Source organism: Salmo salar, chromosome 17 (genome assembly GCF_965601325.2).
Source record: "Salmo salar chromosome 17, fSalSal1, whole genome shotgun sequence".
Classification (NCBI taxonomy): Eukaryota; Metazoa; Chordata; class Actinopteri; order Salmoniformes; family Salmonidae; genus Salmo; species Salmo salar.
Genome location: NC_138307.1, coordinates 76,189,395 through 76,216,618, shown reverse-complemented (window position 1 = coordinate 76,216,618; position 27,224 = coordinate 76,189,395). Strand labels below are relative to the sequence as shown.

Here is a 27,224-nt window from a genome sequence, read left to right as displayed (position 1 = left end):
TGTGAAGTGTTTAACCCTGTCTCTCTGTCCATCCAGGATCGTGAGGACAGTGGAGAGCTGAAGATAATGAATGTCCAGTTAAGACACGAGGGACGCTACACCTGTACAGCCCAGACTGTCGTGGACAACGTCACCGCGTCAGCGGACCTCAAGGTCAAAGGTCTTCCTGCTCCTCCCGGTGGGGTGAGGGTTGAGGAGATCAGGGACACCTCGGTGAAGTTGGTGTGGAACCGAGGGGCCGACCATGGGAGCCCCATCCTTGGGTACACCATCCAGACCAGGGACTTCTACGCACTAACTGAAGTGGACTGGAAGGACGCATCCACCTGTAAGTACAGGAGTATACCACCAGAGGGCGGAATTACTCTACCGCTGACAGCAACAACATGAAAACAGTTGCCAATTATTCGTGAACATACTTCTCTCTCTCTCTCTCTCTCTCTCTCTCTCTCTCTCTCTCTCTCTCTCTCTTTATCTTTCCTGTGCCTCCCTTTCTCTCTCTCTATCCCTCCTTTCCTTCCCCCTCTCGCTCTCTGTCTTTCTCTCTCTCTCTTTCTCTCTCTCTATCTCTCTCTCAGCCCCTACGGCCCTGGATGGCATGTCAGTGATGGCTGATGTTGTGGACCTGTACCCCTGGATGGAGTATGAGTTCAGGGTCTATGCTACTAATGAGTTTGGAGACGGGGAGGCCAGCATCCCTTCATTGAAGATCAAAACCTGGGACGCAGGTAGGGACCAGCCTGGGGCACTAACATGTTGTTGCAAAGAAATGTGTGCGTTTGTGTATGAGTGTCTAATAACACCTGTTGGAAACCCACTCCACTGTGTCTCTCAGTGCCTGTGGTGGCCCCGACCAACGTTGGAGGCTACGGGGGTAAAGATGGAGAGTTGGTCATCACATGGACAGTAGGTGTCTGAGTTTCTCTCTTCCCTCTGACACATTTCAAACCTTCTAACCATGTTCTGATCCAGTGTTCTTCAGTCCTGGTTGTGCAGAACTACACGGTCCGCAGGCTTTTGCTCCAGTTAGTAACCCACCCGATCCAATTAATCAATATTTTTTTATTTGTTTTAGTACAACTCTTGTTTTAGTTTCTGTTCTGATGTGCAATGTGCTTTTTGTCTAAATACACTCACCTGTATTTTGCCATAATGTTTCATACAAAATCTACCTAAAGTTACTAATGTGGTTTTTCTTTGAGCAGCTTTTAATCAAAATGTTGGTCAGTTTGGTATGTTGTGGGTCTTGATGATTAGGTAAATAACAAGGATGTGATCTTCCTCTGTCATCTTCCATCCATAGCCCGTACAGCCACAGTACTTCTACGGTAAGAAGTTTGGCTACGTTGTGGCCTTCAAACCTCATGATGATGTTGACTGGTGGTATGAGACCATATCAGACCCAGAGACACGACGCTACGTCCATCGAGACGCCTCTTTCAGGGTCAAGTCGAACGACTTCCAGGTCAGGGAGTTCCAGGTGAAGGTGAAGACGTTTAACTCCAAAGGAGATGGACCCTACAGCCTGTCGACCACTGTCTACTACCCACGAGATGGTGAGGATCATACTAACCCCTAACCCCACGAGATGGTGAGGGTCATATTAACCCCTAACCCCATGAGATGGTGAGGATCATATTAACCCCTAACCCCATGAGATGGTGAGGGTCATATTAACCCCTAACCCCATGAGATGGTGAGGATCATATTAACCCCTAACCCCATGAGATGGTGAGGGTCATACTAACCCCTAACCCCATGAGATGGTGAGGGTCATATTAACCCCTAACCCCATGAGATGGTGAGGGTCATACCAACCCCTAACCCCATGAGACGGTGAGGGTCATATTAACCCCTAACCCCATGAGATGGTGAGGGTCATACTAACCCCTATCCCCATGAGATGGTGAGGGTCATATTAACCCCTAACCCCATGAGATGGTGAGGGTCATACTAACCCCTAACCCCATGAGATGGTGAGGGTCATATTAACCCCTAACCCCATGAGATGGTGAGGATCATACTAACCCCTAACCCCATGAGATGGTGAGGGTCATATTAACCCCTAACCCCATGAGATGGTGAGGGTCATATTAACCCCTAACCCCATGAGATGGTGAGGGTCATATTAACCCCTAACCCCATGAGATGGTGAGGGTCATATTAACCCCTAACCCCACGAGATGGTGAGGGTCATATTAACCCCTAACCCCATGAGATGGTGAGGGTCATATTAACCCCTAACCCCACGAGATGGTGAGGGTCATATTAACCCCTAACCCCATGAGATGGTGAGGGTCATATTAACCCCTAACCCCATGAGATGGTGAGGGTCATACCAACCCCTAACCCCATGAGATGGTGAGGGTCATATTAACCCCTAACCCCACGAGATGGTGAGGGTCATACTAACCCCTAACCCCATGAGATGGTGAGGGTCATATTAACCCCTAACCCCATGAGATGGTGAGGGTCATATTAACCCCTAACCCCATGAGATGGTGAGGGTCATATTAACCCCTAACCCCATGAGATGGTGAGGGTCATATTAACCCCTAACCCCACGAGATGGTGAGGGTCATATTAACCCCTAACCCCTAACCCCACGAGATGGTGAGGGTCATATTAACCCCTAACCCCACGAGATGGTGAGGGTCATATTAACCCCTAACCCCACGAGATGGTGAGGGTCATACTAACCCCTAACCCCACGAGATGGTGAGGGTCATATTAACCCCTAACCCCATGAGATGGTGAGGGTCATATTAACCCCTAACCCCATGAGATGGTGAGGGTCATATTAACCCCTAACCCCATGAGATGGTGAGGGTCATACTAACCCCTAACCCCATGAGATGGTGAGGGTCATATTAACCCCTAACCCCATGAGATGGTGAGGGTCATACTAACCCCTAACCCCATGAGATGGTGAGGGTCATATTAACCCCTAACCCCATGAGATGGTGAGGGTCATATTAACCCCTAACCCCATGAGATGGTGAGGGTCATATTAACCCCTAACCCCATGAGATGGTGAGGGTCATATTAACCCCTAACCCCATGAGATGGTGAGGGTCATATTAACCCCTAACCCCATGAGATGGTGAGGGTCATATTAACCCCTAACCCCATGAGATGGTGAGGGTCATATTAACCCCTAACCCCATGAGATGGTGAGGGTCATACTAACCCCTAACCCCATGAGATGGTGAGGGTCATATTAACCCCTAACCCCACGAGATGGTGAGGGTCATATTAACCCCTAACCCCATGAGATGGTGAGGGTCATATTAACCCCTAACCCCACAATATTTTGAGGTTCGTACTAGCTGTATGACCACATCCCGGTTTAACCCTAACCCTAACCTCAACCACAACCCTAACCCTAGCCTCAAACCAGAGAAGAACAGCTGAATCCAGGTGGATAGCCTAACTGAAGACCTTGGCTCCACTTGGTGTGAATGGTAAGGAGTAGTATATAGCCTTGATCATGGGAGTCAGTGAGGCCCAATCAGGAGAGCAGGAGGGGATACCACCACCAGGAGGAAGTAGAATAAAAAACAATGGATTTATTGTCCTGCTTGTCTTTCATATTTAACGTTCTTATATGAAGCACTTTAACACAGCACGTATTTATGCAGCACTGAATTCCTTAATCCCTTCATCCCTTGGTGTGATTTTGAATTGTGTACTATATTATTTACTTATTTCATTATTTATCTATTAATTTATTGATCCAGTTTGCATGTTTTATTATTTTTAAATTCAACTTGTTCACTCTCAGCACTTAATCAACCCTTCCTCCTGTTGTTGAAACGTCGTGGGTGACCCCTCTGAGCTCTCGGCCTTTCATGTTCTCTCACCCTCTCCAGATCGGACTGATGTACAACATAGAAACAGGGCAGAAAGTTGCAATAGGCCCTTGCAACCCAAGGTTTCATACCAGCATAAACAGAAACTCTCTTAAACCTAAACACAACCCTAGCCTCAACCCTAAACCTAACCCTCAACCCTAAACCTAACCCTCAACCCTAACCCTAGCCTCAAGCCTAAACCTAACCCTCAACCCTAAACCAAACCCTCAACCCTAGCCTCAACCTCAACCCTAAACCTAACCCTCAACCCTAAACCTAACCCTAGCCTCAACCCTAACCTCAACCCTAACCCTAGCCTCAAACCTAACCCTAAACCTAACCCTCAACCCTATACCTAACCCTCAACCCTACACCTAACCCTAGCCTCAACTCTAACCCTAGACTCAAACCTAACCTTAAACCTAACCCTCAACCCTAAACCTAACCCTCAACCCTAAACCTAACCCTCAACCCTAAACCTAACCCTCAACCCTATACCTAACCCTCAAACCTACACCTAACCCTGCCTTAACTCTAACCCTAGACTCAAACCTAACCCTAAACCTAACCCTCAACCCTAAACCTAACCCTAACCCTAGCCTCAACCCTAACCCTATCCTCAAACCTAACCCTAGCCTCAAACCTAACCCTAAATCTAACCCTAGCCTCAACCCTAATCCTTGCCTCAAACCTAACCCTAAACCTAATCCTAGCCTCAACCCTAAACCTAACCCTCAACCCTAAACCTAACCCTAGACTCAACTCTAACCCTAGCCTCAAACCTAACCCTAAACCTAACCCTAACCCTAACCCTAACCCTAGCCTCAACCCTAACCCCAGCCTCAACCCTAACCCCAGCCTCAACCCTAACCCTAGCCTCAAACCTAACCCTAAATCTAACCCTAGCCTCAACCCTAGCCTCAAACCTAACCCTAAACCTAACCCTAGCCTCAACCCTAAACATCACCGGTCTGGAGATGAAAGCCTCCTGGACCATAGGCCAGAGAAGAGCAACTGAATCCAGGTGGATAGCAAAACTTAAGCTCCACTTGGTATGAATGGTAAAGAGTAGGATAAAGCATTGACAGTGGGAGTTAGTGAGGGCCTTATTTAGAGAGCAGGAGGGACCACCGATACGAGGAGGAAGTTCAATAAAAAAGAATGTATTTATTTAATCTGGTTTTGACTTTTTTATATTTAAGTTTATTATATCAAGCACTTTAACTTATCACTTATCTTTGGAGCACTTAAACCTAACCCTAGCCTCAACCCTAACCATGGTAAACATGTTCTTTAACCTCTTCTACATGATAGGCAGCCTTTACAAGTTTCTCTCAATCTGATCTACCCCAATCCCCTCTCTCTCTCTCTCTCTCTCTCTCTTTTACTAGTCCCCTCTGAGTCTCCTACAGATGTATACTCCAGGCCTGTCTCGTCCCATGAAGCTCTGGTCTGGTGGATACCAGTCATGGACACTGGTACCGGCCTTCAGCAGTACATAGATGGATACCAGGTCTGTAGCTCTGTAAATCTCCTTCAGCAGTACATAGATGGATACCAGGTCTGTAGCTCTGTAAATCTCCTTCAGCAGTACATAGATGGATACCAGGTCTGTAGCTCTGTAAATCTCCTTCAGCAGTACATAGATGGATACCAGGTCTGTAGCTCTGTAAATCTCCTTCAGCAGTACATAGATGGATACCAGGTCTGTAGCTCTGTAAATCTCCTTCAGCAGTACATAGATGGATACCAGGTCTGTAGCTCTGTAAATCTCCTTCAGCAGTACATAGATGGATACCAGGTCTGTAGCTCTGTAAATCTCCTTCAGCAGTACATAGATGGATACCAGGTCTGTAGCTCTGTAAATCTCCTTCAGCAGTACATAGATGGATATCAGGTCTGTAGCTCTGTAAATCTCCTTCAGCAGTACATAGATGGATACCAGGTCTGTAGCTCTGTAAATCTCCTTCAGCAGTACATAGATGGATACCAGGTCTGTAGCTCTGTAAATCTCCTTCAGCAGTACATAGATGGATACCAGGTCTGTAGCTCTGTAAATCTCCTTCAGCAGTACATAGATGGATACCAGGTCTGTAGCTCTGTAAATCTCCTTCAGCAGTACATAGATGGATACCAGGTCTGTAGCTCTGTAAATCTCCTTCAGCAGTACATAGATGGATACCAGGTCTGTAGCTCTGTAAATCTCCTTCAGCAGTACATAGATGGATACCAGGTCTGTAGCTCTGTAAATCTCCTTCAGCAGTACATAGATGGATACCAGGTCTGTAGCTCTGTAAATCTCCTTCAGCAGTACATAGATGGATACCAGGTCTGTAGCTCTGTAAATCTCCTTCAGCAGTACATAGATGGATACCAGGTCTGTAGCTCTGTAAATCTCCTTCAGCAGTACATAGATGGATACCAGGTCTGTAGCTCTGTAAATCTCCTTCAGCAGAGTACATAGATGGATACCAGGTCTGTAGCTCTGTAAATCTCCTTCAGCAGAGTACATAGATGGATACCAGGTCTGTAGCTCTGTAAATCTCCTTCAGCAGTACATAGATGGATATCAGGTCTGTAGCTCTGTAAATCTCCTTCAGCAGTACATAGATGGATACCAGGTCTGTAGCTCTGTAAATCTCCTGGATGTCTAGCGATGTCCATGATTTATGGGGAAGGACACATTTTCCTGGTCAGATTACGAATGATGGTCTGGTTAAGTGATCAGGAAAAACACATCTCACTGGGCACAGACGTCAGTTCAACATCTAGTTTTGATTTACATTTGGTTGAGTTGTCAACTAACGTGAATTCAATGTGAAATCAACAACAACAAAAGTATCATGTCATTGGATTTATGTTTAAAGTTGGGTGAGAAAAATACGAAATTCCCTTGATGATATACAATCAGTTGTTTTGCCCAGTGGGATGGCCCTTCTCATGAGACTATAACAAATAAAATACCTTGTGTTCAACTGTGGCTTCCTTGCCAGCCTGACGTGAAAGAAGTATAGGTCTCTGTGTGAGGAACTGGTGAACATTTTGATTGGATCACCAGTTTTGGTTCAAATTGATTGACACCTGCTCTGACCAATCCCGGCTTTCTGACCAGGTGAAGTACTGGAGGAAGTATGACGATACAGAGCCGGGAGCCAATCGTATCTTTGTGCCCGCCTCCATGAACCAGACCAGGCTGGAGAACATGCTGCCAGACTCCCACTACCTCATCGAGGTCAGAGCCTACAACGGAGCCGGTGTCGGCCCTCCCAGCGAACACTGCGAGATGTTCACCAAGAGAGCACGTAAGACCAGATGCCAAAACCACACTGACATTCCATATACAGTACATGTCTATTGTAGGTGATCCCATTGAGATTAATATTCTATTCTATTCTTTGCAGCTCCAAGTGTGGCTCCCCAAATGTGGCGTTACATCAGCTACTCTGGCAAGTGGCTCTACGTGTGGTGGCACCACATCCCCTACGACTGGTTTGGCAATGAGTCCTTCCCACTATATTATAAGGTATTTATAGGCATTTTACTTTGTTTCATTTGAATCTTGCAGCAACTGGTGTGATCAAGTTTGAGCCTGTGGAAATAAGTGTCCTCAGAAGATAAGAAATCCTCTATTTTCCTCTCCTCTCCTCTCCTCTCCTCTCCTCTCCTCTCCTCTCCTCTCCTCTCCTCTCCTCTCCTCTCCTCTCCTCTCCTCTCCTCTCCTCTCCTCTCCTCTCCTCTGCTCTGCTCTGCTCTGCTCTACTCTACAGGTGATGTTCAGGAAGACGGGCTATATCACAGGGCCGATCTACATGACGGGCTGGCACTTCATTGACTTCCCCATGCCCCAGGTAGGGGACTACGAGCTGGAGGTCAGAGGTCGCTATGAGGGTGGAGACGGCCCCATCAGGAAGATCAGGCTTCAGGGTAAGTAAGGGATAGATGGGTCTACTGGTTAGTGTCTGGTTGGGGAATTGAAGGACCGTGTCAATTTGTGGGTGAGTCTCAAAAGTATTTTCCTCGATTCATCATTTATTAGATTCCTCTCTCCTCACCTTCTTCTCAAAACGTCAGAGGGAAGGGAGGAGAGCATCAGAGGAAAAGATCTGAGGAGGAAAATACTTTTGAGTGTGTTTGATGTCCAGACAGTGTCTTACACAGTATGCCTCTTACTGTGTTCCCTCCCCTCCTCCAGGTAAGGCGTCTTTCCTGAGACCCACTCTCAGTCTGGCCACCATGCTACTGCTGGCCCTGTGCATCGTGGGATTGGGGATATAGAGACCCAGGACATGTCTGGGTGGACTGTGGGAGGTTTGACAGAATCAACTCTCACATCAACTTCCTATATCTCCTTATGGACTTCCAATCTTTCCTCAACCTCTTACTGTCTGTCTGTCTTCTCACAACAAAACAGAGCACCGTGCCACCATTCAGAAATGACCTGCCTAGCTGTAGAATCTACGAAAGTTACTGTACTGTAAGACATCCAAGAAATCCTTTCTGATTTATTTATTGAACAGGTACTGAAGGAATTGAACGGGTACAAAAGAGGAATAGATTTTCAATATGCCTTATGATGAATCATATTGTACAATCTTCCCAACATATTCTAGACTGAAATGTATAAGACAATGACTGACTGTAATCAACACTATACTGTATGACGTTTGTAATGAGTAAACTGTAAAGGAATGATCAGAATAAGATTGTATGTAGCTCAGACACCAACTACACAGCCCCTTCCTCCCCTTGACTCACCCAGCTGTTTGGATATTTAGTTTCCACACGTTTGCCATTTCAAGACGACACTAGATTAGAAGTAATGTGTGTTTATGTTTGATTGGTATGTTGGAGAATCCTTTTCATTTTTCTGTAATGGTGCTGCTGTGAAAATAGATATTTAGTTTTTGTTCCTTTTCTGTGTCTTTATCTCTTCAGATTCGTACACACACCCTCGGCTCACATGGATATCGCTATAACCGACTCTGCAGAGATTGCTAGCTTTGAATGCTAGTCTTTCTTACACTGTCCTATACCACAGCGTTAATTAGCTTCGTATTCATAAAGAATTGTGTCTTCTAGATGCGCAAGCTAAAGCCATATCGCTTCGACAATGCCCTGGTATTTAGGCTTGTCCCGATTCTTGCACTGACGATGGCAGAATGTTTTAACAGAATGCCAACAAGAAATCAGGGTTGAAGAATATTGATGTGCTGCTGTTTATTTTATTATAGTATTTGTTTTCCCTTGCTATGTATATGAGGATCATGCTGTAAACTCATTAAATAGAAGACACATGAACGCTCCCGGATTGTCAGTATCATGTCAGCGTCACTAAATCTGGAGAGGTTTATTTGTTGTATTACTTTCATGATGCCGACAGGGGGCAGCATTCCTTCATTTTACTTTACAGGTTACAGCCACTCATCTATGAAGACCTACTGCCAATCAATGTGAAAGCTGCGTCAGTACCTCTCGAGTGGACCTTTAGCAGTCCTTACGGAGCAGTACCTGTGGAGTGGACCTGTAGCAGTCCTTACAGAGCAGTACCTGTGGAGTGGACCTTTAGCAGTCCTTACAGAGCAGTACCTGTGGAGTGGACCTTTAGCAGTCCTTACAGAGCAGTACCTGTGGAGTGGACCTTTAGCAGTCCTTATAGAGCAGTACCTGTGGAGTGGACCTTTAGCAGTCCTTATAGAGCAGTACCTGTGGAGTGGACCTTTAGCAGTCCTTACGGAGCAGTACCTGTGGAGTGGACCTTTAGCAGTCCTTACAGAGCAGTACCTGTGGAGTGGACCTTTAGCAGTCCTTATAGAGCAGTACCTGTGGAGTGGACCTTTAGCAGTCCTTATAGAGCAGTACCTGTGGAGTGGACCTTTAGCAGTCCTTACAGAGCAGTACCTGTGGAGTGGACCTTTAGCAGTCCTTACGGAGCAGTACCTGTGGAGTGGACCTTTAGCAGTCCTTATAGAGCAGTACCTGTGGAGTGGACCTTTAGCAGGCCTTACAGAGCAGTACCTGTGGAGTGGACCTTTAACAGTCCTTATAGAGCAGTACCTGTGGAGTGGACCTTTATCAGTCCTTATAGAGCAGTACCTGTGGAGTGGACCTTTAGCAGTCCTTATAGAGCAGTACCTGTGGAGTGGACCTGTAGCAGTCCTTACAGAGCAGTACCTGTGGAGTGGACCTTTAACAGTCCTTATAGAGCAGTACCTGTGGAGTGGACCTGTAGCAGTCCTTATAGAGCAGTACCTGTGGAGTGGACCTTTAGCAGTCCTTATATAGCAGTACCTGTGGAGTGGACCTTTAGCAGTCCTTATAGAGCAGTACCTGTGGAGTGGACCTTTAGCAGTCCTTATAGAGCAGTACCTGTGGAGTGGACCTTTAGCAGTCCTTATAGAGCAGTACCTGTGGAGTGGACCTGTAGCAGTCCTTATAGAGCAGTACCTGTGGAGTGGACCTTTAGCAGTCCTTATAGAGCAGTACCTGTGGAGTGGACCTTTAACAGTCCTTACAGAGCAGTACCTGTGGAGTGGACCTGTAGCAGTCCTTACAGAGCAGTACCTGTGGAGTGGACCTTTAGCAGTCCTTATAGAGCAGTACCTGTGGAGTGGACCTTTAGCAGTCCTTATAGAGCAGTACCTGTGGAGTGGACCTTTAGCAGTCCTTATAGAGCAGTACCTGTGGAGTGGACCTGTAGCAGTCCTTATAGAGCAGTACCTGTGGAGTGGACCTTTAGCAGTCCTTATAGAGCAGTACCTGTGGAGTGGACCTTTAACAGTCCTTACAGAGCAGTACCTGTGGAGTGGACCTGTAGCAGTCCTTACAGAGCAGTACCTGTGGAGTGGACCTTTAGCAGTCCTTATAGAGCAGTACCTGTGGAGTGGACCTTTAGCAGTCCTTATAGAGCAGTACCTGTGGAGTGGACCTGTAGCAGTCCTTATAGAGCAGTACCTGTGGAGTGGACCTTTAACAGTCCTTATAGAGCAGTACCTGTGGAGTGGACCTTTAGCAGTCCTTACAGAGCAGTACCTGTGGAGTGGACCTTTAGCAGTCCTTACAGAGCAGTACCTGTGGAGTGGACCTTTAGCAGTCCTTATAGAGCAGTACCTGTGGAGTGGACCTTTAGCAGTCCTTACAGAGCAGTACCTGTGGAGTGGACCTGTTAGCAGTCCTTACAGAGCAGTACCTGTGGAGTGGACCTTTAGCAGTCCTTATAGAGCAGTACCTGTGGAGTGGACCTTTAGCAGTCCTTACAGAGCAGTACCTGTGGAGTGGACCTTTAGCAGTCCTTATAGAGCAGTACCTGTGGAGTGGACCTGTAGCAGTCCTTACAGAGCAGTACCTGTGGAGTGGACCTTTAGCAGTCCTTACAGAGCAGTACCTGTGGAGTGGACCTTTAGCAGTCCTTATAGAGCAGTACCTGTGGAGTGGACCTGTAGCAGTCCTTATAGAGCAGTACCTGTGGAGTGGACCTTTAGCAGTCCTTACAGAGCAGTACCTGTGGAGTGGATCAATCTTACTCTGACTGCTGAGGTAGAGACCTGATTAATATGGTTCTGTTGTTGAGGATAATAACTTGTTCCTCTGAGGTAGAGACCTGATTAATATGGTTCTGTTGTTGAGGACAATAACTTGTTCCTCTGAGGTAGAGACCTGATTAATATGGTTCTGTTGTTGAGGATAATAACTTGTTCCTCTGAGGTAGAGACCTGATTAATATGGTTCTGTTGTTGAGGATAATAACTTGTTCCTCTGAGGTAGAGACCTGATTAATATGGTTCTGTTGTTGAGGACAATCACTTGTTCCTCTGAGGTAGAGACCTGATTAATATGGTTCTGTTGTTGAGGACAATAACTTGTTCCTCTGAGGTAGAGACCTGATTAATATGGTTCTGTTGTTGAGGACAATAACTTGTTCCTCTGAGGTAGAGACCTGATTAATATGGTTATGTTGTTGAGGATAATAACTTGTTCCTCTGAGGTAGAGACCTGATTAATATGGTTCTGTTGTTGAGGATAATAACTTGTTCCTCTGAGGTAGAGACCTGATTAATATGGTTCTGTTGTTGAGGACAATAACTTGTTCCTCTGAGGTAGAGACCTGATTAATATGGTTCTGTTGTTGAGGATAATAACTTGTTCCTCTGAGGTAGAGACCTGATTAATATGGTTCTGTTGTTGAAGATAATAACTTGTTCCTCTGAGATAGAGACCTGATTAATATGGTTCTGTTGTTGAGGATAATCACTTGTTCCTCTCTCTGAGGTAGAGACCTGATTAATATGGTTCTGTTGTTGAGGACAATAACTTGTTCCTCTCTCTGAGGTAGAGACCTGATTAATATGGTTCTGTTGTTGAGGATAATCACTTGTTCCTCTCTCTGAGGTAGAGACCTGATTAATATGGTTCTGTTGTTGAGGACAATAACTTGTTCCTCTCTCTGAGGTAGAGACCTGATTAATATGGTTCTGTTGTTGAGGACAATAACTTGTTCCTCTCTCTGAGGTAGAGACCTGATTAATATTTTTCTGTTGTTGAGGATAATAACTTGTTCCTCTCTCTGAGGTAGAGACCTGATTAATATGGTTCTGTTGTCTAGTTCAATCACTTGAGGTGGCGACCCGTCGCCTGCTGCTCATCTCTCTCTCTCCTTTCTTCCGACGGAGGTAGAGAGAAAGAGACAGCGAGGTTGTTACCGTGGTGAAATCAGCAGATGAGTAGAACAGGGAGCCCACAGATTACTGATGAGTCTGTGTGTCTGTGTGTCTGTGTGTCTGTGTGTCTGTGTGTCTGTCTGTCTTTGTGGGTGTGTGTCTGTCTTTGTGGGTGTGTCTGTCTTGCGTACAGTATGTGTGTGCACATGTATCTGTGGCCTTTTCTCTCTCTCTTCTACCTCCATTATCAGCGTGTTTCCCCTCTACATTCTCCCCTTAAACAAATTACAGGAATGGAGCAAAGTAGAAATCAATGTAGCTATTATGTGTAAACAGTGTTACTGGTAGACAGAGGTGATGCTCTTACTGCTGGAGGCTGATTGGACCTATGATGAAGCACAGAGAATAGTCTATTCTACCTACATTTACATGAGAGAGAGAGAGAGAGAGAGAGAGAGAGAGAGAGAGAGAGAGAGAGAGAGAGAGAGAGAGAGAGAGAGAGAGTGTGTCAGTCAGGGGAAGCCTATGTAACAGGTTATGGTGGCCCGTCAGTGATATGTAACAGGTTATGGGGCCCTTCAGGGATATGTAACAGGTTATGATGGGCCCGTCAGTGATATGTAACAGGTTATGGTGGGCCCATCAGTGATATGTAACAGGTTATGGGGCCCTTCAGTGATATGTAACAGGTTATGATGGGCCCGTCAGTGATATGTAACAGGTTATGGGGCCCTTCAGTGATATGTAACAGGTTATGATGGGCCCGTCAGTGATATGTAACAGGTTATGGTGGGCCCGTCAGTGATATGTAACAGGTTATGGGGCCCTTCAGGGATATGTAACAGGTTATGGTGGGCCCGTCAGTGATATGTAACAGGTTATGGTGGGCCCGTCAGGGATATGTAACAGGTTATGGGGGCCCGTCAGTGATATGTAACAGGTTATGGGGGCCCGTCAGTAATATGTAACAGGTTATGGGGGGCCCGTCAGGGATATGTAACAGGTTATGGTGGGCCCGTCAGTGATATGTAACAGGTTATGGGGGGCCCGTCAGGGATATGTAACCTTTAATGGTGGGCCCATCAGGGATATGAAACAGGTTATGGGTGGCCCGTCAGGGATACGTAACAGGTTATGGGTGGCCCGTCAGGGATATGTAACCTTTAATGGTGGGCCCGTCAGGGATATGTAACAGGTTATGGTGGGCCCGTCAGGGATATGTAACAGGTTATGGGGGGCCCGTCAGGGATATGTAACAGGTTATGGTGGGCCCATCAGGGATATGTAACAGGTTATGGGTGGGCCCGTCAGGGATATGTAACAGGTTATGGGGGGCCCGTCAGGGATATGTAACAGGTTATGGTGGGCCCGTCAGTGATATGTAACAGGTTATGGGGGGCCCGTCAGGGATATGTAACAGGTTATGGGGGGCCCGTCAGGGATATGTAACAGGTTATGGTGGGCCCGTCAGGGATATGTAACAGGTTATGGGGGGCCCGTCAGGGATATGTAACAGGTTAATGGTGGGCCCGTCAGGGATATGTAACAGGTTATGGGGGCCCGTCAGGGATATGTAACAGGTCATGGGGGCCCGTCAGGGATATGTAACAGGTTATGGTGGGCCCGTCAGGGATATGTAACAGGTTATGGTGGGCCCGTCAGGGATATGTAACAGGTTATGGGGGGCCCGTCAGGGATATGTAACAGGTTATGGTGGGCCCGTCAGGGATATGTAACAGGTTATGGGGGGCCTGTCAGTGATATGTAACAGGTTATGGGGGGCCCTTCAGTGATATGTAAAACATTTTGGGGGGCCCGTCAGTGATATGTAACAGGTTATGGGGGGCCCTTCAGTGATATGTAAAACATTTTGGGGGGCCTGTCAGAGTGATGTAACAGGCTTTTGGGTCTTTTCCAGGATTATGGAATTATGACCATACATAGATACCACAGGAGGTTGGTGGCTCCGTGATTAGGGAGGACGGGCTCGTGGTAATGGCTGGACAGGAGTGAGTGGAATGTTATCAAATACAGTACCAGTCAAAAGTTTGGACACACCTACTCATTCAAGGGTTTTTCTTTATTTTTACAATTTTCTACATTGTAGAATAATTGTGAAGACATCAAAACTATAAAATAACACATATGCAATCATGTAGTAACCAAAAAAGCGTCAAAGTAGCCACCCTTTGCCTTGATGACAGCTTTGCACACTCTTGCCATTCTCTCAACCAGCTTCATGAGGTAGTCACCTGGAATGCATTTCAGTTAACAGGTGTACCTTGTTAAAAGTACATTTGTGGAATTTATTTCCTTCTTAATGCATTTGAGCCAATCAGTTGTGTTGTGACAAGGTAGAGGTGGTATACAGACGATAGCCCTATTTGGTAAAAGACCAAGTCCATATTATGGCAAGAACAGCTCAAATAAGCAAAGAGAAATGACAGTCCATCATTACATTAAGACATTAAGTCAATCCGGGTTTCTTCAAGTGCAGTTTCAAAAACCATCAAGCGCTCTCATGAGGACCGCCACAGGAAAGGAAGACCCAGAGTTACCTCTGCTGCAGAGGATAAGTTCATTAGATAACAGCCTCAGAAATTGCAACATCAACTGTTCAGAGGAGACTGCGTCAATTAGGTCTTTATGGTCAAATTGCTGCAAAGAAACCACTACTAAAGGATACCAATAATAAGAAGAGACCGTCTTTGTGAGACGCAGAGTAGGTGAACGGATGATCTCCACGTGTGTGGTTCACACCGTGAAGCATAGAGGAGGAGGTGTGATGGTGTTTTGCTGGTGACACCGTCAGTTATTTATTTAGAATTCAAGGCACACTTAACCAGCATTCTGCAGCAATACGCCATCCCATCTGGTTTGCGCTTAGTGGGACTATCATTTTTTTTTCAACAGGACAATGACCCAACACACCTCCAGGCTGTGTAAGGGCTATTTGACCAAGAAGGAGAGTGATGGAGTGTTGCATCATGACCTGGCCTCCACAATCACCCGACCTCAACCCAATTGAGAACTCCTTTAAGACTGTTTGAAAAGCATTCCAGGTGAAGCCGGTTAAGAGAATGCCAAGAGTGTGCAAAGCTGTCATCAAGGCAAAGGGTGGCTACTTTGAAGAATCTAAAATCTAAAATATATTTAGATTTGTTTAACACATGATTCCATATGTGTTATTTCATAGTTTTGATGTCTTCACTATTATTCTACAATATAGAAAATTGTAAAAATAAAGAAAAACCCTTAAATGAGTGTGTGTCCAAACTTTTGTCTGGTACTGTACATCAAACATATGGTTTGATGCCATTCCATTTGCTCCATTCCAGTCATTATTGTGAGCCGTCCTCCCCTTAGCAACCTTCACTGATAGATACTAGTTATTGTGGGAGTCAGGCTGACCCTTTCCCATTCTAAACAGATAGGATAGAAAATGAGCCATCCTCTCATCAACAATCACGTTGATAAACAGAATAGACTTCCTTCATTTGTCTTTTGATGAAGCACTCTGAACAATGGTGTTTTTGTTTTCTGTGGTTGTTATGATTATAATGAGGAGCCTCGGAGACCTGATGAAGACCAATAGAAGGGCCTTCAAACATGGTCTGTCAATAGACCACTTCAGAGCATAAACAGATTGCAGCGTGTGGAATATCAGTTTCCCTTTCGCATGATTGTAATCAGGACCAGTGCTCTACAGAAACCAATATAGTTAAATCTGTAATCAGTCTGGGATGTATTCCACTGAAATCTAAATTCTGCCCTTTGAGAATGAAGAAGGAAGGCTACTTCCATGTAGGCATATTTAATATTGGCCAAATAATCAGCATGGTATTTCATGTTTTTGACACTGAGATGGTATGTATATGGAATGCTATTCATTTAGCTATTTGATATTCAGTTTGCCATGTTTCCAGATCAGAAGCTGTCATAATTTGATCCGATGCCGTGGGTGAAGAGAGATTGAAGTCACGGAGCTCAAAGCAGCCAGCCTACAGGGTGATTTCATACCTCTCTCATTACCTTTAAAAAACCTCTCTTTTCCTTTTTTTGCCTCTAAATGTATCCTACATCCTATGTAATACCCACATCTATATCCATATATCATTAATGCATTTTGTATTTGCGCACAACAAGGTGCTGTAAATTTGAATAGAAAACACATTTTCCATAATTTAGCAGCATCATTACAGCAGAAAAGGGGGATGCTATGAATAATATAGGGCTCTCAGCATCGGATAGGGAAGAGGCCGCAATAAAATAGTCCAACTCCATCCGCTATGGGTCAAAAGCAGGACATACTGTATGTAAAGCGCCATGTATTAGCCTAGCGCTAAGCCATAAATCACATGCTTTTGGCAGGGACCCCGGGCAAGGTAGCTATCTCGCTAACGCTACTTCACCTAGGCCCGTGGAGTCCTGTGATGTAATGTAGCCTAGCGTCTACTCTAAATCTAAGAGGGCCGTACAGAGTGGACTAGATCGAACACCCTCTAATCTAAATCTCCTGGGCCAATGTGATATGTCAGAGGCTATAGAGTATTAGCTGCAGCTAGCACTGTTAGTGAGGGAACCCGCTGTTCCAAATAGCACCCTATTCCTTATTTAGTGCACTACTTTTGACATAGGGAATGGGGTGCCATTTGGGACGCAACCCTGGTGTCAGACCAGGAAGTAATTGCCACTTCTATAGATACTTTATGGCCCTGTTTACTCTGTGAGCAATGGCTTTTTTAAGAAGTCCCTTCTGCTAGAAGGTGGTTCATATCCTGGCACTTTGTCAAACTGATGGTCGTCTATAGGGGTAGTCATTCAATGCTAATGACTAAGAGAAACACAACCTTGGGTCAGGACAGGGACACAGTGAGTAGAGCAAAGGAAACAATTATTCTTATTTTCCAATTATATAGCCTTCTATATTAGCCTGGCCCTAGATCTGTTTGTGCTGAATAATAACCATAGGAGTTAGCTGTATCCTTCTATATAAGCCTGGCCCCAGATCTGTTTGTGCTGAATAATAACCATAGGAGTTAGCTGTATCCTTCTATATAAGCCTGGCCCCAGAACTGTTTGTGCTGAATAACAACCATAGGAGTTAGCTGTATCCTTCTATATAAGCCTGGCCCCAGATCTGTTTGTGCTGAATAATAACCATAGGAGTTAGCTGTATCCTTCTATATAAGCCTGGCCCCAGATCTGTTTGTGCTGAATAACAACCATAGGAGTTAGCTGTATCCTTCGATATAAGCCTGGCCCCAGATCTGTTTGTGCTGAATAACAACCATAGGAGTTAGCTGTATCCTTCTATATAAGCCTGGCCCCAGATCTGTTTGTGCTGAATAACAACCATAGGAGGTGTCTGTACACCACAAGCAGATGTGGGACCAAGCTAGCCTTCTATGGATTGCATTGTAGAATAATTCTATGCTTAGCATGTTCCAGCTGGCATTTAAATGATTCCCATTCCCAGCAGTTGTTGTGAATGTTTGAAATGACTACTGGGGTAAAGCAGTCTGTTTCTGCCTTTGTGACCATGATACCTCCTTATAAGCCTCTCTTGTTGCCTGTCAGCATTCTGCCAGATATTTCTACTCTGTCTGCAAAGGGACCCCCCAGACTGATTTGGGAATCGCACCAAACCGAATCCTTTCCCCTTCTCCTCCCCTAAATAACTAACCAGGGCTCTGGCTAGCAAAGCAACGACAGGAAGCAACCAAATCCTCTTTGAGTCCAATTAGAGATTAACACCAAAGTCTCGTCTTCATGTAGAGAATGTTTAATTCAAATCCCATGACAACTGTGGTTCATGAAATCAGGTTTTTGGTGTGTCAACTTTGAAATCGTCCAAAAATATCCTGCCTGAAATATAAATGTATTCTAAGCAGGAAAGTGTCCCTAAAAGGAGTTCTGTGAATCCATCCAGAAGGCAATGGAATCAGCAGCAGAGTGTAGTGGGTGTAGTGTTGTAGTAGTAGTGTGTTTTCTGTCAGAAGGTCTACAGAGAAATGATCCATACAACCCCTGACAGATAGAAATACTGTAATTTCCACTGTGATTGGTTGAAGCACTGTGGATAACCACTTCCTTTGTCACGACTACAACTACACTTTCCACCATCTCATACGTGATGAACCTGTCTGTGATTCTACACTGTCTACCATCTCATATGTGATGTACCTGTCTGTGATTCTACACTGTCTACCATCTCATATGTGATGTACCTGTCTGTGATTCTACACTGTCTACCATCTCATATGTGATAAACCTGTCTCTGATGGTTGAAGTGTGCACACTGAGTAGCCTATGTTTCCAATGATCAGAAGCAGCATTGGCAGTCCCCTGTGGTCTCCCATGTAAGAATCAAACTTCCATGTAAGAAGAGAGAGTGAAGGGAGCGTTCCCTGTCAGTGGTTCCCATCGTTCTTCATGTGTAGCGCTCAGCCTTGGAGTATAGTAGAGCAGAGTAAACTATCTCATTAAGGGCTAGCCTGACAACCTCTCACCTAGCAGTAGTGAACAGCAGAGTAAACTATCTCATTAAGGGCTAGCCTGACAACCTCTCACCTAGCAGGAGTGTACAGCAGAGTAAACTATCTCATTAAGGGCTAGCCTGACAACCTCTCACCTAGCAGGAGTGAACAGCAGAGTAAACTATCTCATTAAGGGCTAGCCTGACAACCTCTCACCTAGCAGTAGTGAACAGCAGAGTAAACTATCTCATTAAGGGCTAGCCTGACAACCTCTCACCTAGCAGGAGTGTACAGCAGAGTAAACTATCTCATTAAGGGCTAGCCTGACAACCTCTCACCTAGCAGGAGTGTAGAGCAGAGTAAACTATCTCATTAAGGGCTAGCCTGACAACCTCTCACCTAGCAGGAGTGAACAGCAGAGTAAACTATCTCATTAAGGGCTAGCCTGACAACCTCTCACCTAGCAGTAGTGAACAGCAGAGTAAACTATCTCATTAAGGGCTAGCCTGACAACCTCTCACCTAGCAGTAGTGAACAGCAGAGTAAACTATCTCATTAAGGGCTAGCCTGACAACCTCTCACCTAGCAGTAGTGAACAGCAGAGTAAACTATCTCATTAAGGGCTAGCCTGACAACCTCTCACCTAGCAGTAGTGAACAGCAGAGTAAACTATCTTATTAAGGGCTAGCCTGACAACCTCTCACCTAGCAGGAGTGTACAGCAGAGTAAACTATCTCATTAAGGGCTAGCCTGACAACCTCTCACCTAGCAGGAGTGTAGAGCAGAGTAAACTATCTCATTAAGGGCTAGCCTGACAACCTCTCACCTAGCAGGAGTGAACAGCAGAGTAAACTATCTCATTAAGGGCTAGCCTGACAACCTCTCACCTAGCAGTAGTGAACAGCAGAGTAAACTATCTCATTAAGGGCTAGCCTGACAACCTCTCACCTAGCAGTAGTGCACAGCAGAGTAAACTATCTCATTAAGGGCTAGCCTGACAACCTCTCACCTAGCAGGAGTGTACAGCAGTAGGCTGACAGATTGGCTGCCACGCTGATAAAAGGAGAATTCGACGCCACCGTAGCCTTGCCTGAAAACACAACGCATCACTCAGGACCCCGACCCTGGAGGGGCTGTCATCTTATCTCTCCATATCTCTCCCCCCCCCCCCCCCCTCTCTCTCTCTCTCTCTCTCTCTCTCTCTCTCTCTCCTCCCCTTTCCCGTTCTGTTTCTTTCTTTATCTCTCTCTTCTTTCCTCCCCTCTCTCTCCCATTCTGTTTCTTAATGAATATCTCTTTTCTCTCACTGTCTCTCCCTCTCACTCACCTAATGAATGACAGAAAGCTAGGACACTGTCAGGAGGACTTCTGAAGGAGAATGCTGGGTAGAGTTTATAATAACGCCGTCAGAGGAAGAGGTACATCACAGTAGTAGACTACCAACTGTGATGAAAATATCACCTCTGGAAGTTTCCATTATTCAGAAAGGTGTTTTGTCTTCATTGGGCTCAGTGATGTGAAATGGAAGCCCAGGATGATGTCTCGGTCTCTCTCTGTGCAGGTTGGTGTTTTGAAGGGAGGTTTGTTTTGGGAAGCTGTTTTGTTTTCTTGTCATGTGAAACCCTGCCACACCCCTCCTCCCATCGCCTCTCAAGCTGCCTGCCTCTCGGGCTCAATAGAATGAAGATATCAGGTTCTGTCACAGTCAAAATCCAGCTGAGACAAATGGCTTGTTTAAAAGAGTCATTAGCAACATTACTTCATATAGCCTGAGTACTGAATTACACCTCTCTTCCCCCATCTATTGGTCCACTGCAACAAAGCCTACTGCTGCCTCTGTCCGCACCCACACACCTACCTACCCAACACCTGTGAGAAGGCGAGGCGCATGTTATCGGGTTACACACAGAGCGTGATGGATTGGGGATGGGAACACCTCGCGTGGAGAAGAGTTAAAGCGTTATCGCCTAATTGAGACGGATGCATTTTTAATGACTAGCGTTGGCTCGTAGTGAGAGAGGCATCGAAATATGCGAAGTCGGTGAAAAATGCTGATGATGAGCCAGCCAATGGCTGTATGTTGTTCCAAGAGTTTACAGTTTTTTTCTGCACTCATTATACTGGTTCACGACCTGAGAGATTGTGTTGCGTTTGATTGATGCCGTCTGACATTCCATTTTCAGAGGTAAAGCACTTTTAAAAGAATAGAAGATTCTGCTGATGCAATAGTCATATACAAAACAAGGATGCATGTCTCGTCCCAAAGAGGCAAGCACTGTAGGAATTGTAGAATGACTTCAAAGTGAATTGCATCAGACTGACACAAAGCTCCTCTGCCCTACATATAACCTAGTGCCTTTTCACAATCCTGTTTCTGCGTCATTTGAATGAGAACCTCTATTAATATTCAAGCAACTTCTCAGTTATAATATTATTTGAGGACGCGTTGTTACCACGTAATTTCAACCCAAAGAATCTATGTGGGGACATTGAATCAACGTTGCAAACTGATTGAATTTGCAAAACAGTCATCAACTAAAGGCATTTTCACCAACCTTTACATCCAATGGCATGGTGACATGTTTTGTTCAGCTTCCTCAATCTTCTTATTATCAATTTATTTCAACCAATCACCAGTCATTTGTGTCAGCGATGTACATGTTGAGTGCCCTTCTCTGTAACCATGCTGAAAGTCTGTTATCAATTTGTTTAGAGAGAAACAGAATTGTATTTGATCAAACACCATTTTTTCCAACAGTTTGCTAAGAGCTGGCATAAAGCTGATTGGTCTGCTGTTAGAACCTGTAAAGACCGCTTTACCATTCTTTGGTAGCGGAATGACTTTGGCTTCCCTCCAGGCCTGAGGACAAACACCTTCCTCTAGACTCAGATTAAAGATATGACAGATAGGAGTGACTATAGAGTCAGCTAACATCCTCAGAGCCTTCCATCTACGTTGTCAATGCCAGGATGTTTGCCATTATTGATTGATAACAATATTTTTTCCAACTGTCCCACACTAACTTTACAAAATTCAAACTTACAATGCTTTTCTTTGATTATTTGTTTTTTTATGCATGAATACGCAGTGGCGACCCGTCATGTTTTGAGCCCTACATTTTGCATTAAAAAAATAAATATATATATACACTACCGTTCAAAAGTTTGGAGTCACTTGTTTTTTTAAAGAAAAGCACATTTTTTGTCTATCAAAATAACATCAAATTGATCAGAAATACAGTGTAGACATTGTTAATGTTGTAAATGACTATTGTAGCTGAAACGGCTAATCTTTTATGGAATTTCTACATAGGCGCACAGAGGCCCATTATCAGCAACCATCACTCCTGTGTTTCAATAGCACGTTGTGTTAGCTAATATAAGTTTGTCATTTTAAAAGTCTAATTGATCATTAGAAAACCCTTTTGCAATTATGTTAGCACAGCTGAAAACTGTAGTTCTGATTAAAGAAGCAATAAAACTGGCCTTTTTTAGACTAGTTGAGTATCTGGAGCATCAGCATTTGTGAGTTCGATTACAGGCTCAAAATGGCCAGAAACAAAGAACTTTCTTCTGAAACTCGTCAGTCTATTCTTTTTCTGAGAAACGAAGGCTATTCCATGTGAGAAATTGCCAAGAAACTGAAGATCTCTTACAACGCTGTGTACTACTCTCATCACAAAACAGCAAACTGTCTCTAACTAGAATAGAAAGAGGAGTGGGAGGCCTCGGTGCACAACTGAGCAAGAGGACAAGTACATTAGAGTGTATAGTTTGAGAAACAGACGCCTCAGAAGTCCTCAACTGGCAGCTTCATTAAATAGTACCAGAAAAACACCAGTCTCAACGTCAACAGTGAAGAGGCGACTCCGGGATTCTGGCCTTCTAGGCAGAGTTGCAAAGAAAAAGCCATATCTCAAACGGGCCAATAAAAATAAAAGATTAAGATGGGCAAAAGAACACAGACACTGGAGCCTTAACCTGTTATGGCTAGGGGGCAGTATTTTCACGGCTGGATAAAAAACATACCCGATTTAATCTGGTTACCACTCCTACCGCCCCCGCCTTTGTGATTTTTTCCTCTGTTTGCCGAAAAGGAGATTCCCTGTCGGAATATTATCGCTTTTCTACGAGAAAAATGGCGTAAAAATTGATTTTAAACAGCGGTTGACATGCTTCGAAGTACGGTAATGGAATATTTAGAATTTTTTTGTCACGAATTGCGCCATGCGCACGACCCTTCTTTACCATTTCGGATAGTGTCTGGAACGCACGAACAAAATGCCGCTATTCGGATATAACGATGGATTATTTTGGACCAAACCAACATTTGTTATTGAAGTAGCAGTCCTGGGAGTGCATTCTGACGAAGACAACAAAAGGTAATGAAACTTTTATAATAGTAAAGCTGATATTGGTGAGTGCTAAACTTGCCGGGTGTCTAAATAGCTAGCCCGTGATGCCTGGGCTATGTACTTAGAATATTGCAAAATGTGCTTTCACCAAAAAGCTATTTTAAAATCGGACATATCGAGTGCATAGAGGAGGTCTGTATCTATAATTCTTAAAATAATTGTTATGCTTTTTGTGAACGTTTATCGTGAGTAATTTAGTAAAATGTTAGCGAATTCCCCGGAAGTTTGCGGGGGGTATGCTAGTTCTGAACGTCACATGCTAATGTAAAAAGCTGGTTTTTGATATAAATATGAACTTGATTGAACAAAACATGCATGTATTGTATAACATAATGTCCTAGGGTTGTCATCTGATGAAGATCATAAAGATCATAAAGATCATAAGATCATTTAGCTGTCTTCTGGGTTTTTGTGACATTATATGCTAGCTTGAAAAATGGGTGTCTGATTATTTCTGGCTTGGTACTCTGCTGACATAATCTAATGTTTTGCTTTCGTTGTAAAGCCTTTTTGAAATCGGACAGTGTGGTTAGATAAAGGAGAGTCTTATCTTTAAAATGCTGTGAAATAGTCATATGTTTGAAAAATTGAAGTTTTTGTATTTTAGAGGAGTTTGTATTTCGCGCATGCTTATCAATAATAGGAAGAAGTGCAGCGTCTGGATGCTCCTTATTAATCACATCAGACCAACAAATATTCCACATTAGAGTCACAGCAAAAAAAATTGTAGGATCTCTTATATACTATTTTAGCCCAGCTTTTGGAACCTTGGTTCTCCTAGATATTGCCACTATATTGTGATCACTGCATCCAATGGGTATGGATACAGCATTAGAATAGAGTTATATAGTATTAGTATAAATGTGATCAATACATGTGGATGATCTTGTTTCTGTAGGTTGATTAATAACCTGAACCAGATTACAGGCACTGGTTATAGTGAGAAGCTTCCTCTTGAGCAGATAGCTTGATGGATACCAGTCAATATTCAGGACCCCAAGAAAGTAGACCTCTCTGTTTACATCACATACACTATCAAGCGTTTCACACATATTATTTAAATACCGACTGTTAACACTTGGTGGCCTATAGCAACACCCCAGAAGAATAGGCTTTAGATGAGGCAGGTGAACCTGCAGCCACAGTAATTCAATAACATTTGACATGAGCTCTTTTCTAAGCCTTACTGGGATATGGCTCTGAATATATATATAGCAACACCGCCCCCTGTCACGCCTGCTCCCACTCCCCCTCCCTGGCTCTCGAGGGCACCAGGCTACCCTTCTTTACACGCACCTGTCAACATCATTACGCGCAGCAGCGCTCATTGGACTCACCTGGACTCCTTCACGTTGTTGATTACCCCCTGTATATCTGTCTGTTCCTCGGTGGTGTTCCCTGTGTCCTCATTAATTGTTGTTATGTGTTCCCGTCCAGACGCTGTTCCTGTTCTGTTTCATGTCAGTCAGCTATTAAACCTTCCCTCCCTGTACCTGCTTCTCATCTTCTGTGTCGATCCTTCCACCCCCATAAGCATTCCTGTCTCTTCTATAGATGTTATATCCTTGTATTGCTACTGCTGTATCATCAAAGGAATTATCTAGGTGAGTCTCAGAAATGGCTAATATATTCATGTTATCTGATGTTAGCAAGTTATTGATTTCATGAACCTTATTTCTAAAGCTCCACATATTAATATGGGCTATTTTCAGCCCTTTCCTGGGTAGCTTCTCAGAGATAGACATAATATGGAAAAGAACAAACAAAGCAAGAGAAAAAAACATTAGCAGCCCATTAATCAGTTGCTGTGTGTACAGTAAGTGTGTGTGTGTGTTGCAGGGTTGAAGCTACGAACCCATAGGCTTGGCTCTCCCATCCCTTCCAGGCTTTTGGGAGGGAAGGTGGACAATGAGCCTTTCATAGGGAATGTAAGTAACTTCCCCACTCGCTCTGGCAGCTTTCATGGCCGGGATAAGTTATTTTATCTTCTAGCGCACATCTTTAGGATAGTCCTCGTTGAAGAAGATGTACATTCCCCTCAAGTTCTTGACTAATGTCCTCTCTCAATGACTTACAGATTGTTGTCACCTTGCCGTTTTCCTGTTTAAACTCATCGGGGTGACCTAGGGAGAACTGCAAACTGTTCTCCAGGTCCTGGACCTCTCTGGTCGGGTCTATTATTTTATTAGTTGACTCCACCAGTATTTGGACAAAACACTTGAAGCAATTTTTTTGTTTGTTGTAATAACTGCTTGTAAAACTATTTCTGTTTGTTTAAAAGATCCTTCATCTGTGATAGAGAGACACCACTGTCTTCAACGGTACTCCCACCGGCTTTGGTCTTTGTCATTGTCGCAACGAAGGCTACACTGTTACTCCCCGCAATTTCAGACAGGGCAGGTCGCATGGAAGATGGGAACAGCAACAAACAGTAGGGGTCTAGACAGCCACAAGCCCGAGACAGTGAATACAACAACCAGAGACAGAACAGGAGAATGATCCCACAACACTTGATTTTTCAGCTATCTCTGTGGGTTGACTGGGTTCAGAAAGGGTTTATTTCTCAGCTATCTCTGTGGGTTGACTGGGTTCAGAAAGGGTTTATTACTCAGCTATCTCTGTGGGTTGACTGGGTTCAGAAAGGGTTTATTTCTCAGCTATCTCTGTGGGTTGACTGGGTTCAGAAAGGGTTTATTTCTCAGCTATCTCTGTGGGTTGACTGGGTTCAGAAAGGGTTTATTTCTCAGCTATCTCTGTGGGTTGACTGGGTTCAGAAAGGGTTTATTTCTCAGCTATCTCTGTGGGTTGACTGGGTTCAGAAAGGGTTTATTTCTCAGCTATCTCTGTGGGTTGACTGGGTTCAGAAAGGGTTTATTTCTCAGCTATCTCTGTGGGTTGACTGGTTTCAGAAAGGGTTTATTTTGAAGTGACAGGTAAAAAAACAGATCCTAGAGATGAGTTTTAACTGTGTACTGCCAGGGCTCACCCAGTAATTTGGCACCTGGGGAAAACTAGCTAGATATCAAAGAGAAGATGTCTTAGCGTTGCCGGGGTTTGGTAATGAGATGCAGACAGTTCTCCCCTGTCGCCATCTATCACCGGAGAAAATCTCAAGAGACTAACTTTACTTTTAGTTTTCCTCCTATGCAGACTGTGTGTGTGTGTGTGTGTGTGTGTGTGTGTGTGTGTGTGTGTGTGTGTGTGTGTGTGTGTGTGTGTGTGTGTGTGTGTGTGTGTGTGTGTGTGTGTGTGTGTGTGTGTGTGTGTGTGTGTGGGGGGGGGGAAAACACCTCTCTATGCTTCTACTACATGACTAGTAGAGCTGGGTCAAGGCCAATGGGGAACACAGCTGTTAGACTGCTGATTGTTTACGCTCAGACATTATTCTGTTTTAACCATCATCTAATATGTACTATATTTCCTTAATGATTATAGTGATCATGGCATGATGAGTTTTGTAGTTAAAGAACATATTTTGCTGAAGGAAATGGGAAATAAAGGTCAACCTCAATGTAGTACTTACCCAAACTGCAAAATCTTCAAATAGTTATGATAATACGCCATGTTGTATTGTTTAACCATGTATAGAAACACAGTGCTGTTTGGGTAATATGCCATGTTGTAATGTTTAACCATGTATAGAAACACAGTGCTGTGTGGGTAATATACCATGTTGTAATGTATAACCATGTATAGAAACACAGTGCTGTGTGGGTAATATACCATGTTGTAATGTATAACCATGTATAGAAACACAGTGCTGTGTGGGTAATATACCATGTTGTAATGTTTAACCATGTATAGAAACACAGTGCTGTGTGG

The 27,224-nt window shown here is 44.4% G+C and overlaps 1 protein-coding gene across 1 annotated transcript in view; it reads left to right on the top strand.

The window, feature by feature from the left end:
• cntn1b (contactin 1b) overlaps nucleotides 1-9,157 on the top strand; it is a 33,060-nt gene extending 23,903 nt beyond the window's left edge. The window contains exons 15-23 of the mRNA XM_082964126.1: nucleotides 37-328; nucleotides 579-728; nucleotides 836-906; nucleotides 1,304-1,556; nucleotides 5,246-5,367; nucleotides 6,967-7,156; nucleotides 7,256-7,377; nucleotides 7,622-7,778; nucleotides 8,047-9,157. Of these exons, the coding sequence (XP_082820252.1) occupies nucleotides 37-328; nucleotides 579-728; nucleotides 836-906; nucleotides 1,304-1,556; nucleotides 5,246-5,367; nucleotides 6,967-7,156; nucleotides 7,256-7,377; nucleotides 7,622-7,778; nucleotides 8,047-8,129 (1,440 nt within the window). The 3' untranslated portion in view covers nucleotides 8,130-9,157. The remainder of the gene's footprint in view (nucleotides 1-36; nucleotides 329-578; nucleotides 729-835; nucleotides 907-1,303; nucleotides 1,557-5,245; nucleotides 5,368-6,966; nucleotides 7,157-7,255; nucleotides 7,378-7,621; nucleotides 7,779-8,046) is intronic.
• The last annotated feature ends 18,067 nt before the right edge of the window (nucleotides 9,158-27,224 follow it).